This window comes from Thamnophis sirtalis, unplaced genomic scaffold, assembly GCF_051295495.1.
Source record: "Thamnophis sirtalis isolate CommonGarterSnake01/CBP01778 unplaced genomic scaffold, rThaSir2_p1.2 scaffold_13, whole genome shotgun sequence".
Lineage (NCBI taxonomy): Eukaryota > Metazoa > Chordata > Lepidosauria > Squamata > Natricidae > Thamnophis > Thamnophis sirtalis.
Genome location: NW_028261393.1, coordinates 45,699,253 through 45,715,366, shown reverse-complemented (window position 1 = coordinate 45,715,366; position 16,114 = coordinate 45,699,253). Strand labels below are relative to the sequence as shown.

The 16,114-nt window shown below is 44.8% G+C and overlaps 1 protein-coding gene across 1 annotated transcript; it reads left to right on the top strand.

Annotated features, from left to right (window-relative positions):
• Positions 1-131: 131 nt before the first annotated feature.
• On the top strand, positions 132-16,036 carry VAMP7 (vesicle associated membrane protein 7). Its single transcript, XM_087727530.1, has 8 exons — positions 132-273; positions 7,977-8,135; positions 8,741-8,798; positions 9,498-9,635; positions 10,989-11,079; positions 12,250-12,317; positions 13,963-14,055; positions 14,758-16,036. The coding sequence occupies exons 2-8, from the start codon at positions 7,990-7,992 to the stop codon at positions 14,824-14,826; spliced, it is 663 nt and encodes a 220-aa protein (XP_087583656.1). The 5' UTR covers positions 132-273; positions 7,977-7,989; the 3' UTR covers positions 14,827-16,036.
• The last annotated feature ends 78 nt before the right edge of the window (positions 16,037-16,114 follow it).

Here is a 16,114-nt window from a genome sequence, read left to right as displayed (position 1 = left end):
CGCGAGTTTCCTTACTTCCTCCCCATCGTCCAATCGGTGGCTACTTCCGCCTTTCACACGCATCCCTCCGCGCGAAAGAACTTTGCTTCCCAGCAAGCATCGCGGCTCCTGCCTTCGGCCCTCCGTCTCTTGCGGCCGGACTCGGTTTCCCAGAAGCCTTGGCAGCTTTGCGGCGGAAGCTCACGTGGCCTTGGTTTTCTTCGGCGAGAGACGCGACGGAAAGCCGAGGAAGGGGAGCGAAACGAAACGGGCTCCCGGTGGGCGCCCAGCGAGGTAAGGATGGGGCGCTGCCTTCCGCGTCTGCGCCTGGCCGGAGCCGGGGGAAACGGACGGTGGGGGTCTCGCCTGGGGTCTCCGCTCCGCTGGGCCGCTTTCAAGCCCTCCTGCCGCCCCCCGGAGGAGGCAGCAACGGTCGGCAGGTCGACGCCCTGTCGCCATGGCAACGCTGGGGAGGCGAACCCCCCCAAGAGCACACTTTGCCCCCCTAACAACCTCCCTGCGAAGTAGGACGCCCACCCCGTTTAATTCCTGTGTCCGACGAGGGGCTTGAACCCAGATCCTCCCCCCGCCCTTGAGGGGTCTCTCCTCCGTCCTTTCAGCCTCCAATGGCACTCAGGCTGGCTTGGCACAAGGGCCGGAGGGCCGACCTGGGTTTCTTCCTATTATTATTACTATTATTGTGTGGTTAATCTTTGGTGAGATTCACAGCCTTTGGATTATTATTATTAAACATGAAACTCAGCCAACTGAACATGTATTACAAATACCAGTGACTGGTGCTAATAGTTGATACGGTTTGCTGCCAGCGTCCTAAGTATCAACCAAGTACCTTCTTAAAATATAAGATGTTCTGAGTAGCGCAGTTTTTTTGCAGTTCCGCTGGTGTTATTGCAGGAAGCTGCAATTTGTGGATGTATCTTGTAAAATTCTTGGACATGGCGCCAAGTGCCCTGATGACAATGGGTATCACTGTTACATGCTTCATCCATAACTGTAGTTTCGATGGCCAGGTCGCGATATTTCATGATTTTTTCTAGTTCTTTTTCTTTGACTCTGGCACCTCCAGGAACAGTGATATATTATTATTATTATGTGATTAATCTTTGGTGAGATTCACAGCCTTTGGGGCTGGTTGGTAGCTCAACAGCTCGAGTCCTAACCAAGGACCTAGGAACAGTTAAGGTAATGTCGGAAGATATAATCTGTTCCAAGTAGGATTTTTTTTGTAGAATCAGAATGTTCAAGTCTGATAAATTTAAAATTTCCAAATAGCGAGGCAGCCCTTTAGGTATTGCTTCAAGGACTCCAATTACAATTGCGACAACACACGATTTCTTTTTCCACAGTCGCTCCACTTCAATTTGCAAGTCCCAGTACTTTGTGATTTTTTCTTGCTGTTTATCTTCAATTCCTGCATCTCCAGGTATTGCAATGTCAATGAACCATACTTTTTTCTTTTCAACTATTGTTATGTCAGGTGTGTTGTGGGCCAAGTGCCTGTCAGTCTGAATTCTGAAGTCCCACAAGATCTTGACTTTCTCATTCTCTAAAACCTTCTCAACCTGATGTTCCCAGTGGTTTTTGCTGTACTCAAATCCAAACCTTTGGCACAATTTCCAGTCAATGATCTTAGCAATTCGGTCGTGGCGTTGTAGGTAGTCAGTTTGTGAAATTTTGCTGCAGCCGCTGATCAAGTGGTCGACTGTCTCATCTTTCATTACAGAGGCGACATTTGCTGTTGGTGGTAATCATGTTGAATTTTTGCCTCCATATAGTTTGTGGCTAAGGCTTGTTCTTGAGCTGCCAAAATAAAGCCTTCTGTTTCTTTTTTCAGTGCTCCTGATCTTAACCAGTTCCAAGTTAGCTTTTGGTCAGCTTTGCCTTCAATACTTTTCAAGTATTGGCTATGCATAACTTTGTTTTTCCAATTTTCAGCACGCTTCTCAATTACTTCTTTCTTATTTTCAGCTTTTGACTTAGTTGTCTTTAAAAGGCCTCCTTTATTTACTTCCTTAATCATTGGTTCTTCACCTTTCTGAATGTAATCATTCAAGCTGTGTTTTTCTTCTTCCACAGTCTTACTTGTAGGAGTCCTCGACCACCCTCTGCTCTTGGTAGATATAATCGGTCAACATCACTTTTAGGGTGCAAAGCATGATTCATTGTCATAAGCTTCCTTGTTTTTCTGTCCAAATTGTCCAACTCCATCTGGGTCCAGTCAATTATTCCTGCAGAGTATCGAATCACAGGTATAGCCCAGGTATTTATGGCTTTTATGATGTTTCCTCCATTCAATTTGGACTTTAATATCTTGTGAATTCGTCGAATGTACTTGGCTGAAGTTAATTCCTTGACTTTATTATGCATTAAGTCAAAGGCCTCTAAAATACTTGTAGCCTTCTTCTGGTTTTACTGCCTTTATCATTTCTTCATTCTCAAATTCTATTCCATCATCTTCTATGACCTTGCCTACTTTGGTTGCCATTGTTGCACATTTGTCAATTCCAAACTGCATACCAATGTCTTGGCTAAATTCTTTTGTGCTTTCAATTAATAAATTCAGTTCAACTTTTGTTTTACCAAACAGCTTTAAATCATCCATGTACACCAAGTGTGAAATTTTCAGTCCTTTCTTTTATTATTGTTATTGTTGTTATTATTATAATTATCATTATATCTTTCTATTATTATTACTCTATTATTTTTCTATTATTATCTATTATTATATACTTTATTCACTAACATGAAACTCCATCAACTGAACATTCAAAAATATATCACAAATACCATTGACTTTTGCTGATGGTTGATAAGGGTTGCTGCCAGCCTCCTAGGTATCAGCCAAGTACCACGCTGTTGTTGTTGTTTGTTGATTTATGTGACTTTTATAAAAATTTTAAATTGCTCGAGGCGGCGAACATCCATACAGTTTGATCTTCATGTTTTCCCCACTACCAGGAACCTAGGAAGTGAGTTGGGATGTTGGTATTGCAATTTTATCCCACTATATGGGATATATAGTGGGATAAAAATGTAGATATATCCCTATCTAGATATATCTGTATATTCATATGTATATCTAAAAATGTATCCATTTCTAGATATCCATATCATCATTTATCATCTGTCCATACTTATCTGCCTATACTATTTATCATCTGCATCTATCTCTCCTCTCTCTCCCTGTCTACTTTATCTATCTGATCTCTCCATCTCTCCCTCCCTCTTCCCCTCTCTCCTTTATCATGTATCTCTCTCCCATCACTCAGGCCAGCAAGCATGCCTACTACTCCTGCCTCCCATTTTCTCCCTAACAACCTTATGTGGTGGGCTAAGACAGAGTAGTTGGCACCTAATTGCCCCAGCTGGCTTTCATGCCTGAGAGTTTCTCCTGGTTTTGCAGCCAGCACCTGAACTCCTACACCAAGCTACCTCTCTGGATTGTGATTGGGGTCTCTTTACCCCTCAGTCCCAGCTCTTTCTCCCCAAAGTGTTTTGATCCTTGTTATTCAGCATCCTTTCTGGTTAGGAAGGGATGAGAGGCCACTCGGATGTCCCACCCCTGTAAGCCAGCCTGGAAAGTCACAGTGGATTTATTTACTTATAAGTGGAATAAAGGATGTAATAATAACAAATTGGATCCCAGAAGAAAGCAGTGGCAATCCTGGCTCTTCACTCAGGCCTTTGGGGGAAGGAGTCCATGGTCCATACTATCTTTCATTCTTCTACTGTATTTAATTTGTCTTTTCCACTTCCTTTCAGAGTCGTGGCGTACAGGTGACATATAAGTTTAATAATAAATTATGCATCGAGTCTTTTATCTTTTAATCAGAAAGTAACTACAACTGAAGTATGGCATATTTAAGACAGTTGACCTAAAGCAGTTACCTACAATGTTCCCGATGACTTCCAGGTTTTGGGAGGAGGTCAGTTGTGGCATTTTGCACAACGGGAGAAAGCTGATGTCTGTACAGGAAGTCTTGTAGTCAAGCCTGACCTGGGGGAGGGAAGGAAGGTTTTTTTTCCCCCCAGGCTATCTAGATCTATTCAGTAAGGATGTGATTTTAAGCGATCCTACTGCAAGCTTTATGGAAAAGGTGATTGAATATGTGTGGGGTGGGGGTAGGATCAAAAGCATACCCTTGAGGGAAGAAGAGCAGAATTTTCAATTTCTTGCAGTTTTTTTTTCACTGAGATAAGAGGGACGGATATAGATTGATTAAAATACCCTGTTTCCCTGAAAATAAGACGTCCCCGGATAATAAGCCCAATTGGGCTTTTAAGTACACGGGCTAAAAGAAGCCCTCCCCAAAAATAGCAATAGCAGTTAGACTTATATACCGCTTCATAGGGCTTTCAGCCCTCTCTAAGCGGTTTACAGAGTCAGCATATTGCCCCCAACAACAATCCGGGTCCTCATTTTACCCACCTCGGAAGGATGGAAGGCTGAGTCAACCCTGAGCCGGTGAGATTTGAACAGCCGAACTGCAGAACTGCAGTTAGCTGAAGTAGCCTGCCGTGCTGCATTTAACCACTGCGCCACCTCGGCTCTTCAAATATTGCAACACAGCAGCAGCCATGAGGTGACCACGCTCACCGCCTCCTGCTCCTCAAAAATAATAAGACCTCCCTGAAAATAGGGCCAAGCACTTACACTATATTGCCAGAAGTATTCGCTCACCCATCCAAATAATCGGATTCAGTTGGGAGCGAATACTTTTGGCAATATAGTGTATTTCGGGGTCAAAAGAAAATAAGACCCTGTTTTATTTTCGGGGAAACAAGGTGGTAGTGAGGTCATATTCCTCACTGTATTTTTGGGGACAGAGAGATCGCAGGGAAAGTTTTTTTTCCCCCCTTTGAAAGAGTCAGCTAGGAATTATTTAGGAAAGTTTGCAACAATCAAGGAACAACAACATTGCTTCTTTTGTTCCACAGAGCGAATAGTGTCTTATTTAGATAAGGAGACAATCTGGAACAAAGTTTGGCCCTCGAGTTGGGTATAAAATGAAAGTGAATAAAACTAGCAATGTAGGGAAGGCATCAAAAAAGTTTGGTCAAAGTAAGTAAGGAAAAACCTTTTTTTTCTTTTTTTGCTTAGTCACCTTGAGCAACAGGGATCTAAGACTACAACAATGGCCTTCTAACTCCCTTCCAGAAATGTAGGCCCCCAAAAAGTAGAAGATAAATGGAACACAGCTTTGCTCAACATTTACAGGGCAACGGCAACAATTTCAAATATGTGAGATATTGTTGCGCAAACAGGGCTCTGATCTATTACATTGGGAAGCCTGAGAAAGCCAAGCATTTGGACGACATGTGTAAGAACTGATCTTGTGGTTCCTGAGCCTGTTGTAATGCTGTTATCTTTTAGGAAGGAACTGGAAAGGGGAATGGAAGCTGATAGTGCCGTATAACTCTTTCACTGCTACACACACACACACACACACACCTGTATTTCTTCTGTTGTAATGCCTTGTTCTGTAGCAGAATAAGATTTGGCCACACAAGAGTTTGAATTAATTATAACATGTTAAGGAAGTGAGGGTAAATCTCTGGTTAATCAAAGTTTCAAAGATCTGGAAATCTACATTCTGTGACTTTAACTGAAGTAATATATCTCTCCCGTGCGTGGCTGTACCTTGAATTGAATTACCCTGTGGAATTGAGAGATTAAGATATATTTTTTCTTGCATGATTTTAGATCTGATAAGCCCCCTAGGAACTCTGCATTCATTTCATGGTATGATAGACTGCAAACAGACCCTGGGAGAGCCATTTTCCTGGGTAATATAACTCCACGTTTATGGTCCTAAGACTTTAAACAGTGATGGGAGATAATCACCCAGTCCCTATTAGGGAATTTGTACATATTGTTATTCCCAAAACTGAGCATTTGCCCTATGGCAGTGGCCCTCAGCCTTTTGGGTACCAGGGACTGGTTCCATGGAGAGAGCTTTTTCCACCGACCAGAGGGGGCATGGTTTTGTGGGCTGCCTGAATCCTGTGAACGGGGCTGTGCCAGTCCAAGGACCAGGGGTAGGGGACCTCTGCTTTGTTGATTATCTCTTATATTTCCCTGTCCAGCTAAACAGGCCCAAGGCCCTAACATTCTGCTGGCCCTTTTAGGACAAAGATAACTATAACTATTATTGCTCGAGTTATGTTGTCCAAATCTGACGGATGTTTTGTAGTCCTCACAGCCACAACATCAAAGAACCAACACTTGAGGAACGTGGCAGTCAGTTTTAATGGGAATTCCTCCTGTAACATGAAGAAATACTCTGTATTAATACTCTGGGAACACTGGCTAGGTGATCTTGCATCTTGCCTTGTGTAAATCTCCTGTAATGGCCAGTGGCTAAAGTTGTCCTTTAAAGCAATATGGCGTCTGCTCTTAGATTACCTGAAGGAAGGATCTGACCTCTTGCAGAGAATGCGGATTTTCAGTGCTGCTGTTGCTACCACTGCTATGGCACGTAACCAAAACAGACCAAGTGGAAAGCAGCTGTTAGGACATTGCCCTACACTTTGATCCCTGGCCTGCATTTCAGGGGAAGCAGCTGCCAGTTTAATTATCTGCTTCCTTTCCTCTCCTACTTATTCCGGCAATGCAATGTATCCTGCAAGACCTGTTAATTTGGGTCTGTGTGCCGGTAGTCCTCAATTTACGCCCACAATTGAGCCCCAACGTTTCTGTTGCTAAGCAGATCGGTAGTTAAGTGAGTTTTGCCCCATTTCCTGCCACAGTTAAACAAGTCTCTGCAGTTGTCGGGAGAATCTGGCTTCCCCATTGACTTGGCTGGTCTGAAGGTCGCTCAAGGTGATCACGCAACCCTGGGACATTGCAACCATCATAAATATGAACCGATTGCCAAGCATCTGAATTTTGATACGGTACCTAACCGTAGGGATGCTGTAACAGTTGTAAGGGGGGGAGAGATGGTTACTTTTTTCCATGCTGTTGTAACTTTTGATGGTCATTAAATGAATGATAATAAGTCAAGGGCTTCCTGTATCTTTTGGGAGGGCACATGTTTTAGGTGACAGGAATTTACAAGTCCCTGCTAAGGACAAAAGCATATTTAATTTGGGATTCAAACATTTTAGCAACCGGTTCTCTACCCAGTTACTGGGTGGGCATGGCTATAGTGGTTTATTTATTTATTTATTATTTATTTATTGGACTTATATACCGCTTCATAGGGCTTTCAGCCCTCTCTAAGCGGTTTACAGATTTTTAGCAAACTGAGTCAGCATATTGACCCCACAGTCTGGGTCCTCATTTCACCCACCTCAGAAGGATGGAAGGCTGAGTCAACCTTGAGCTGGTGAGATTTGAACCTCTGAACTGCAGATAACAGTCAGCTGAAGTGGCCTGCAGTACTGCACCCTAACCACTGCGCCACCTCGGCTCCTGGTTGTGGCCTACTTGGTCTCCACCATCATGGGAGGGGCATTTTTGCCCTCCCCAACCTCTGGAGGCTTTCCTCGAGCCTCTGGGAGAGTGAAAATGGCCTCCCCCGCGTTCTGGAAGCCAGAAACAGGCTCCTTTCCAGAATTCCGGTAGGCCCGTTTTTCACTCTCTCTGAGCCTCCACGTAGACACTGCACTTACTTGGCATCCAAAACGGGCCGCGTGGAGACTCCTGGGAGGGGAAGGCCAGAGTGGGTGGGGTCAGTCCTTGCAACTATGGTTTGATGAACCAGATTAAAATAAACATCCGGTTCGCTGGAATCGGTCCAAACCGGCTGAATTCCTACCCCTGTGTTGATTATGGTTGAACAGGACTCTGCTTTTCCATGGATTTTGAAAAGGGGGAAACTGTTTTTTCCCCACATAGAATTTCTGCATAGGGTTGTTTTTGCCTTTTTCCAGCTGTATACAGAATAGGGGCACAGACTGTGTTGTGCTGCGGTGGCCCTGCTTTGATCTGTGGAGAAGCACCTTCATTCTGTGTCTCTTGTTCTTTGCAGCCAGCCTCCAGCTATGGCGATCCTATTTGCGGTTGTAGCCAGGGGCTCCACCATTCTGGCCAAGCATGCATGGTGCGGAGGGAATTTCCTGGAGGTTACAGAGCAGATCCTGGCCAAGATACCGTCGGAAAACAACAAGCTCACCTACTCGCACGGAAAGTGAGTATATTCTGGGGAGGGAAGGAAAACAAAAAATCAATGGAAAGCAATAACAGGGGATGGCAGGGAATGTTGCAGGTACCATCCCCTAGGGAGATACACATGGTGGGATCCAAAAGAAGGGCCTTCTCGGTGGTGGCTCCCTCTCTCTGGAACCTCATTCCCCCAGAGATTAAACTGGCCTCCACTCTAATACTATTCTGGAAGGCGCTGAAGACCTGGTTTTGCCAGCGGGCCTGGGGAACCCAGAGCAGGATGGAGCCCATTAAATGACTCGTGAGGTGCTGTTGCCGGGGTGGAGGGTGATTTTATTATATTAATTTATTACAATGTGACCCTTCTTTTATTAGTTTTATTGTTTTTATATGAGGTTTTATATTCTGTAAGCCACCTTGATGGCCATGTGCGAATAGCGGCAATATTAGTTCCCTAAATAAATACGTAAATAACGGGATGAAATGAAAAGAGCCATTTGGCTGCTGGACTGGGGAAGAGAGCAGGAAAGAAAAGGGTTAGCATTCCCATTTCAACTGATGTGCAAATAACCTTGGAATGCTTATACCACTACTCCGCAAATGTATTCGGTGTCTTTGTTCTCCCCTCAGTTACCTGTTCCACTATATCTGTCAGGACCGGATTATATACCTCTGCATCACAGATGATGTAAGTACTGAGAAAGCTGCAGTGGGGAATTGCAAAATTGGTAAAATTTGCACGCTCTAAAGGTGGGTTGCTGGAAGCGGGCAAATACAGAGGTATACCCTTGGGCTATGGCTGTGCCAAAAAGGCTTGCTTTTGGCTTTTGTATCCTTTTGTTTTGATAAGCATATTTCCTTCCAAGAAACAATGTTGTATGTTTATTACACTTGTATGCCGCCCTATTCCCGAGGGACTCGGGGCGGCTAACAAACAAGGTGGGGAGGGGGGAAATACAAAAACAAACAAAGACAAAAACAAAGACAAAAAACAGCTTAAAAACAACACCACAGACGCAACAATTCAAGTGGGGCTGGGAACTCATCAGCCCCAGGCCTGCCGGAACAGCCAGGTCTTGATAGCTTTGCAGAAAGCCTGAAAGGTGGTGAGGGTCCGAATCTCCACGGGGAGATCGTTCCAGAGGGCCGGAGCAGCCACAGAGAAGGCCCTCCCCCGTATAATCAACAATGGTGGACTGAAGATGGCTTTGCTGTCAGCAGAGTAATTATCAGTCTTCGTTATCTGACCCTGCTACTTCCTGCTTAGATACAGTTCCTAGGTCTATTTATGTCCTTTCTAGTCATTCACTGCCTACTTTACCTCTCTGCGGGAAATAAGCTGTTCGTGTAGTGTTTAACCCATGTCTGTTTCATTCTCTCTCTTCAGAACTTCGAGCGTTCCCGGGCTTTCACCTTCCTGAACGAAATCAAGAAGAGGTTTCAGACCACTTATGGGTCTCGAGCACAGACCGCCTTGCCCTACGCCATGAACAGCGAGTTTTCCAGTGTTTTGGCAGCGCAGCTGGTGAGATTTCTGTGCCGTCATTCAGAAGGTCCTTCCTTTTTGGGAAGCGGAACTGCACACCCCCTGCCTCTTCTGGAGCCAGGCGTTGACCGTCTAATCTTTTGATGACAGGCTGGGTTGAGTTAAAACCGGGGGGTCAGTTTTCTTTTAAAACGAGGATCATTTTTGAGGTTGCATCATTATTGCCTCTTTTAAAAAACCCTCATAGGAAAATGGGTGTGCTTGTTTTAAATACTCTAACCCTTGTAGCTTTCCTTGAAAAATTGTAAAAAAAGATGTGGAGACTCTAGAAAGAGTGCAGAGAAGAGCAACCAAGAGGATTAGGGGACTGAATAAGAGCCGAGGTGGCGCAGTGGTTAAATGCAGCACTGCAGGCTACTTCAGCTGACTGCAGTCCGGCTGTTCATATCTCACCGGCTCAGGGTTGACTCAGCCTTCCATCCTTCCGAGGTGGGTAAAATGAGGACCCGGATTGTTGTTGGGGGCGATATGCTGACTCTGTAAACCGCTTAGAGAGGGCTGAAAGCTCTATGAAGCGGTATATAAGTCTAATTGCTATTGCTATTGGAGGCTAAACATATGAAGAATAGTTGCAGGAACTGGGTATGTCGAGTTTAATGAAAAGAAGGACTAGGTGAGACATGATGGCAGTGTTCCAATATCTCAGGGGTTGCCACAAAGAAGAGGGAGTCAAACTATTCTCCAAAGCACCTGAGGGTAGGACAAGAAGCAATGGGTGGAAACTAATGAAGGAGAGAAGCAGATCCGGTTCATGATAGGCCCAGAGTTGACCTGCAAGGCTGTCCTGGAGACAACGAAGGATTGGCCCATGCCACTCCGGCCCTGGCCCACCCCAACCCCACCCATGCAGTCAGCCGCAACTACCAGGCCACGCCCCCAAGCTCCCCCAAGGGCAAACAAAATCCTGATAATGGCCCGCGATGGGATCAAGTTTGACACCCCTGTTCTACATGGTAGCTTTGTAGCTGTTGAGGACTTTTATCCTGCCTTCCTTAAATGCTCTTTTTCCAGGCTGCTAAACCTAGTTAGCTCATCTAGCAACTATGGCGGTCCAGGTCTCTGCATATTCTTTAATTTGGCTTCCTTAAAATATGGCTCTGAAGTCTGTGCAACTGTCACTTAAGGCAACAACAACAAAAAAAATTATTTTATTTCTTGGATGCTTCGTTGTGCCAATGCATCACAAGAGTGCATTATAGGTTAGGGTTTTTTTGTTTATATGTTTAACTAGACTTGGTTTACAGATACCCTCCCCCAATTTCATCTCTGCTGCTCATTCACATCTTTGATTTTCTGAAGCATTGAGTTTTCCTCTGTTCTTCTTCCATTTAGAAATATCACTCAGAGACCAAAGGTCCTGACCAGGTGGTAGAGACCCAGGCTCAGGTGGATGAACTCAAAGGCATCATGGTCCGTAATATAGGTACGGGTGTACTTGAACCCCTATACACCACTGTCAATCAGAAGGTCGGCAGTTCAGCAGTTTGCATCCCTAGCACTGCGTAACAGAGTGAGCTCCCATTACTAGTCCCAGCTTCTGCTAATCTAGCAGTTTGAAAGCAGGTAAAAAATGCAAGTAGAAAAATAGGAACCACCTTTGGTGGGAAGGTAACAGCGTTCCGTGCGCCTTCGGCGTTTAGTCATGCCAGCCACATGACCACGGAGACGTCTTCGGACAGCGCTGGCTCTTCGGCTTTGAAATAGAGATGAGCACCGCCTCCCTAGAGCCAGGAACGACTAGTACATATGTGCGAGGGGAACCTTTACCTTTACCTTACACCACTGTAGATGTATTTGGCAAGGGCTGATGCTTTGTGGAGTAGAGAGTTGGCCTATGACAGAAAGCCATTTGAAGAGACTAGAAGCATTTGAAAGGTGGATTTACAGGTGGCTGTAACATATAAGCTGGGTTGACAAAATCAGAAAGGAGGAGGTGATAAGCCGCCTGGGAAAGAATCATCAAAACCATGAAAAAGCGAAATAATATCTCAGACATGTGATGCAACATCCATAAAAATACAGCATCCTTCACTTAATCCTCCAAGGAAAGATTGAAGGCAAAGGAGGTCCAGGCAGAAGAAGAACATGCTGGCGTCAAAATCTAAGGGACTAGATTGGACAAAATTCAGCAGCACTTTTTCGTGCAGCTGTTGGTAAAAATAGGATTGCCAACATGATCGCCAATGTCCGATGGCGGATATGGCACAAGAAGAAGATGCTTTGTGTGGGAGGGCATGAGTGGGAAGGGACAGGAAGCGGGTGGACTGCATTTCAACTTATTTAGGAAAAAAAGATTGGGTGGAACAAAAGTAATTTGGGTTACTTTTCTCTGATTCTTGCTGTTCGGTTCAGTTCATATAGGGGTATCTTAGCTTCCCAATCTACTATATCCTCAATGAGCTTCTAAGGGGTGCCTCAGACTCCCAAACTCTTAATTAAAGAACTTGCTCCAGATATAATTAAATCAAGTACCTGAGTTGGAAAGAGAGGACAGTGTGACGATTTTACTCAAATTTCTGTGGTTTAGGAAAATACTGTGGGAGAGTTGCTCTTTCCATTGAAATTCTTATAATTGCTCTCCCTTTCATCCAAGATCTCGTAGCTCAAAGAGGAGAAAAGCTGGAACTGCTGATAGACAAAACGGAAAATCTTGTGGATTCGGTAAGTTCTGAAGATGGGTGTGTGTGTGAATTCTTTAGGATTGGCTCTGTCTTAAGGGGAGGCCTGCAGGATTGGTGCGGGAAGGAAATGAATAGAAGACAAGTCCTCTTGAACTAGCTGCATTTTAGAAGGTAGAGCACGTTTTTGGAAAGTATCTTCTAAGGTTGGCATTGGTGACAGTAAAGCCAGATGTTTTTTCACTAGAGTTCTATTTACCCAGCCAATAATTTCCCTTTGCAGAGCAAAATTAACGTGTGGTGCTTGGCAATCTTTTGACCTAGCAGAGAGAAAAATTAGACCAATTAGATCGCACAGGTTAGGTCTCCTCCGGATTCCATCTGCCAGCCAATGTCGGCTGGCGACTCCCCGGGGGAGAGCCTTCTCTGTTGCAGCTCCGGCCCTCTGGAACGAGCTCCCTGTTGAGATCCGGACCCTTACTACCCTCCCGGCCTTCTGCAAAGCCACCAAGTCCTGGCTGTTCCAGCAGGCTGGGGGGAGCTGAGAAGCATCTACCTCCATAGAAATTGTGAATGTTGGTTTTGTTTTTAATATGTTGTCTTTGTCTTGTTCCCCTCTTTCCCTTGTCTTTTGTAAGCCGCCCGGAGTCCTCCGGGAGTGGGCGGCATACAAGACAAATAAATAAATAATAAATAAATAAATAAAATCAAGCAGTCTAGCAGAGGCAAAGGGAATAACATTGCCTAAAAAAGCCAGTCGTTGGGAATACAGTGGAACCTCCGTAATCCATTCCAGGATTGAGGTCGCAACCTGATTTGGTCGTGACCGGAAGCAAGGCTGACTGCGCATGTGCATATTAAAAACAATTGGCGCGGAAGGGGAAATTGGCACGCCTGTGTTTGATCGTCACCCGAGGATGTGCTTGCGACCAGAGTGAAACATTTAGCGGATTTTTTGGTCAGCACCCGATTTGGTCGTGGTCAGAAGCATTTGTGACCCCGAGGTTCTACTGTATGGGTATTCCTCGCTTAACATCCATTCATTCAGCAACTGTTAGAAGTTATGGTTGCTGAATGAACTTACGATCAGTCCTTGAAGTTCTAGCTGTTTGCATTTCCCTGCAGTCACATGAACAACATTCAGTTCTGTCTGCGTTTACAACTGCCCCTCTTGCCTCACGGCACCCGGTCTGGTGGCGGGCAGGGCGGCCAAAAGGAGAGAGATGGGGCAGAGGGGTTGAAGTGGGAACCGTCCTTGGCCGCCTTCTGGCAATGGCTTGGATCCAGGTTGCTTCCTAAGAACTGCCTAGGATTGCCAGGACTGCTGCTGTTAGGCAGCCACGTGATATTTTGCTTAAATATATCCCTGCGGGTTAGTGAGTTGTCCCAATTAGAGTCGTTAAGTGAAGACTACCTGTGTTCTGAATGTCAGCAAAGCCTAGTCAAGAACCTCCAGCAGAGGGCAGTGTGGTTACTTCTGCTGTGATCTTGAAGGTCAAGCATGGGATTTGCATAGGAGACTTAAAAAATTGAAAAGGCATTCCAGAAGGTACATTGGAAATATGAATTAAAACAAGAGTGAACATAGCATCCCTTTGGTGGGGAGGAACTGATACTGTCTTCCGAACAGGCTGATGAAATGTTGGGTGTGGTCTGTTAAATCCTCTCCTGTGCTTTCCCCCTTCCAGTCCGTCACTTTCAAAACAACCAGTAGGAACCTGGCTCGAGCAATGTGCATGAAGAACCTCAAGCTCACCATCATAGTTGTCATCGTATCCATTGTAAGTTTGGGGTTGTATTTTTTTCCCTATACGAAGGGAAGGAACTCTGCCGGCTATAAAAGGAAATGACTCGTTATGTCCTTTTGTCCTTGTTCTGAGTCTATAAATGAATTAATGGGCCACAAGAGATCTATTCCCCTTATGGGAGGACGTCCATTTGAACGAGAGAAATAGTGAGGCAGCTGTTCTGCTGCTGTGCAGTTGCACACTCAGGTGACTGGCCTACAGGTTGTCTTATGGACTAAAGAACACAGAATAACAGAGTTGGAAGGGACCTTGGAGGTCTTCTAGTCCAACCCCATTTAGGCAGGAAACCCTACACCACTTCAGACAAATGGTTATCCATTCTCTTCTTAAAAACTTAGTGTTGGAGCATTCACAACTTCTGGAGGCAAGTTCTTCTACTAATTAGTTGTTCTAACTGTCAGGGAATTTCTTCTAAGTTGCTTCTCTCCTTGACTAGTTTCCACTCATTGCTTCTTGTCCTGCTTTCAGGTGCTTTGGAGAATAGCTTGACTCCCTCTGCTTTGGGGCAGCCCCTGAGATATTGGAATACTGCTATCATGTCTCCCCTAGTCCTTCTTTTCATTAAACTAGACATACCCAGTTTGTCCAACTGTTCTTCATCTGTTTTAATCAACTTTTCTTCCTGCTGTGATACGCAGAGGACGGAAGTCGCTAAACGCTTTCCTCCCCCCATAGGTCATCATTTACATCATTGTGTCGGCTGCCTGCGGGGGCCTCTCCTGGCCAAGCTGCGTGAAGAAATAGCCGCCCGTGGTGATCCACCCCATGAAAGCACACGTGCGCACAGGAATGTATGTCATCCAATTGCGGACTTTCACTCTCTTCATCCTCCCAGGACACTCAAGAGTCTTTTTTGCCTTATCACCTTGTAAGGTATACTCCTTCAAGACCCAAAGGATGTTTTTCTCCATAAACAAGCAGGACTTCCTGAAGGGAGAGAGAGCGAGGAGGGCAATGGACCAACGGGAGGTATCTAAAGTATTTGCATCCCCATGCTTTGCACTTTACTTGGGGGAGCAGGTTGGGGGAGCTGAAGGCCCCGTAGACCTTTGGTGTGTGTGTGTGGGGGAGAAGTGAGTGGGGACTGCTGAAGTCAACCGAGTTCTTTCTCACAGACCCAGCCCAGCGACGCCATCAGCTCTTTTTACTAAAACGGCTTTTTTCCTGCAGTGCCTTTCTTAAAATTCATGACAGGCTGTGGCTTTTATTCCCTTCGAAGCTTCCTTGGCAGCCCTTTTTCGTCGGGGCGAGTGAAAGCGCTTCTGCTTTTCAACTCGAGTGACTGGTAAATGTGTAACTATCAACGTTGCTGTAACATTGCTGCTATTTGTAATTTTTTTTGTGTCTTGGGTTCGTCATTCTCGCCTAGTTTGGAATGTCCTCTGGCTTCATTTCCAGATGGTGTGTGTAAATACTGTTTTAGCGCCTCCAAAGAATCACACTCTCTGCAAGATTTAGTGACTGCCCTCTTCTCTTTGAGCGTGGTGGACCTATTGCGCCTAGTTCAAAAAAAACCCTAAAAGTTAGAGAAGCATGAAGTCGTTGAAAACCAATTTTTAATCTCAAACTGCCGTAAATTACTTGTGAAAAACTTTTTAAAAAAATCCCTCCCATTCGTGCATAATGTAAAGGAGGATGAATCTTAAATAGGAAGATTCTTCCCCCCGTGTTGGCATTTTATGATCTTGTCTCTGCTCACTCTTCTCAGCATACCGCAGAGTAAAAACTGGTGCACCTATCTTTGGTCTTCCTCTCCAAATGTCTTTGCAGGAACAAGCCCACATTGAATTAATTGTGCATGTCTTTTTAAAAAAAATGTCAATAGCGGTGATTAATTTTCTATCATTTTGAATGCCTTTTGTGTAAACTGCTTCCTCTTTTAATAAAATGCACTGATGCATTATTGTAAAATAAATCTAAATCTGTTTAAATAAATGTACTTAACTGCAGACAATTGATATTCAGTTTTTTTTCTTGTCAAATACCTTCTTGACAGCCGGGACTGCTTTTGTAAAAGTCCTGGAGAAAAGAG

Bases quoted from the DNA above. Each gene is read 5' to 3' on its own strand.
- VAMP7 (XM_087727530.1), top strand. From the start codon at position 7,990: ATGGCGATCCTATTTGCGGTTGTAGCCAGGGGCTCCACCATTCTGGCC. The intron at 9,636-10,988 runs GTGAGATTTCTG...TCTTCCATTTAG, and splicing joins GTGTTTTGGCAGCGCAGCTG to AAATATCACTCAGAGACCAA. The intron at 14,056-14,757 runs GTAAGTTTGGGG...CTCCCCCCATAG, and splicing joins TAGTTGTCATCGTATCCATT to GTCATCATTTACATCATTGT.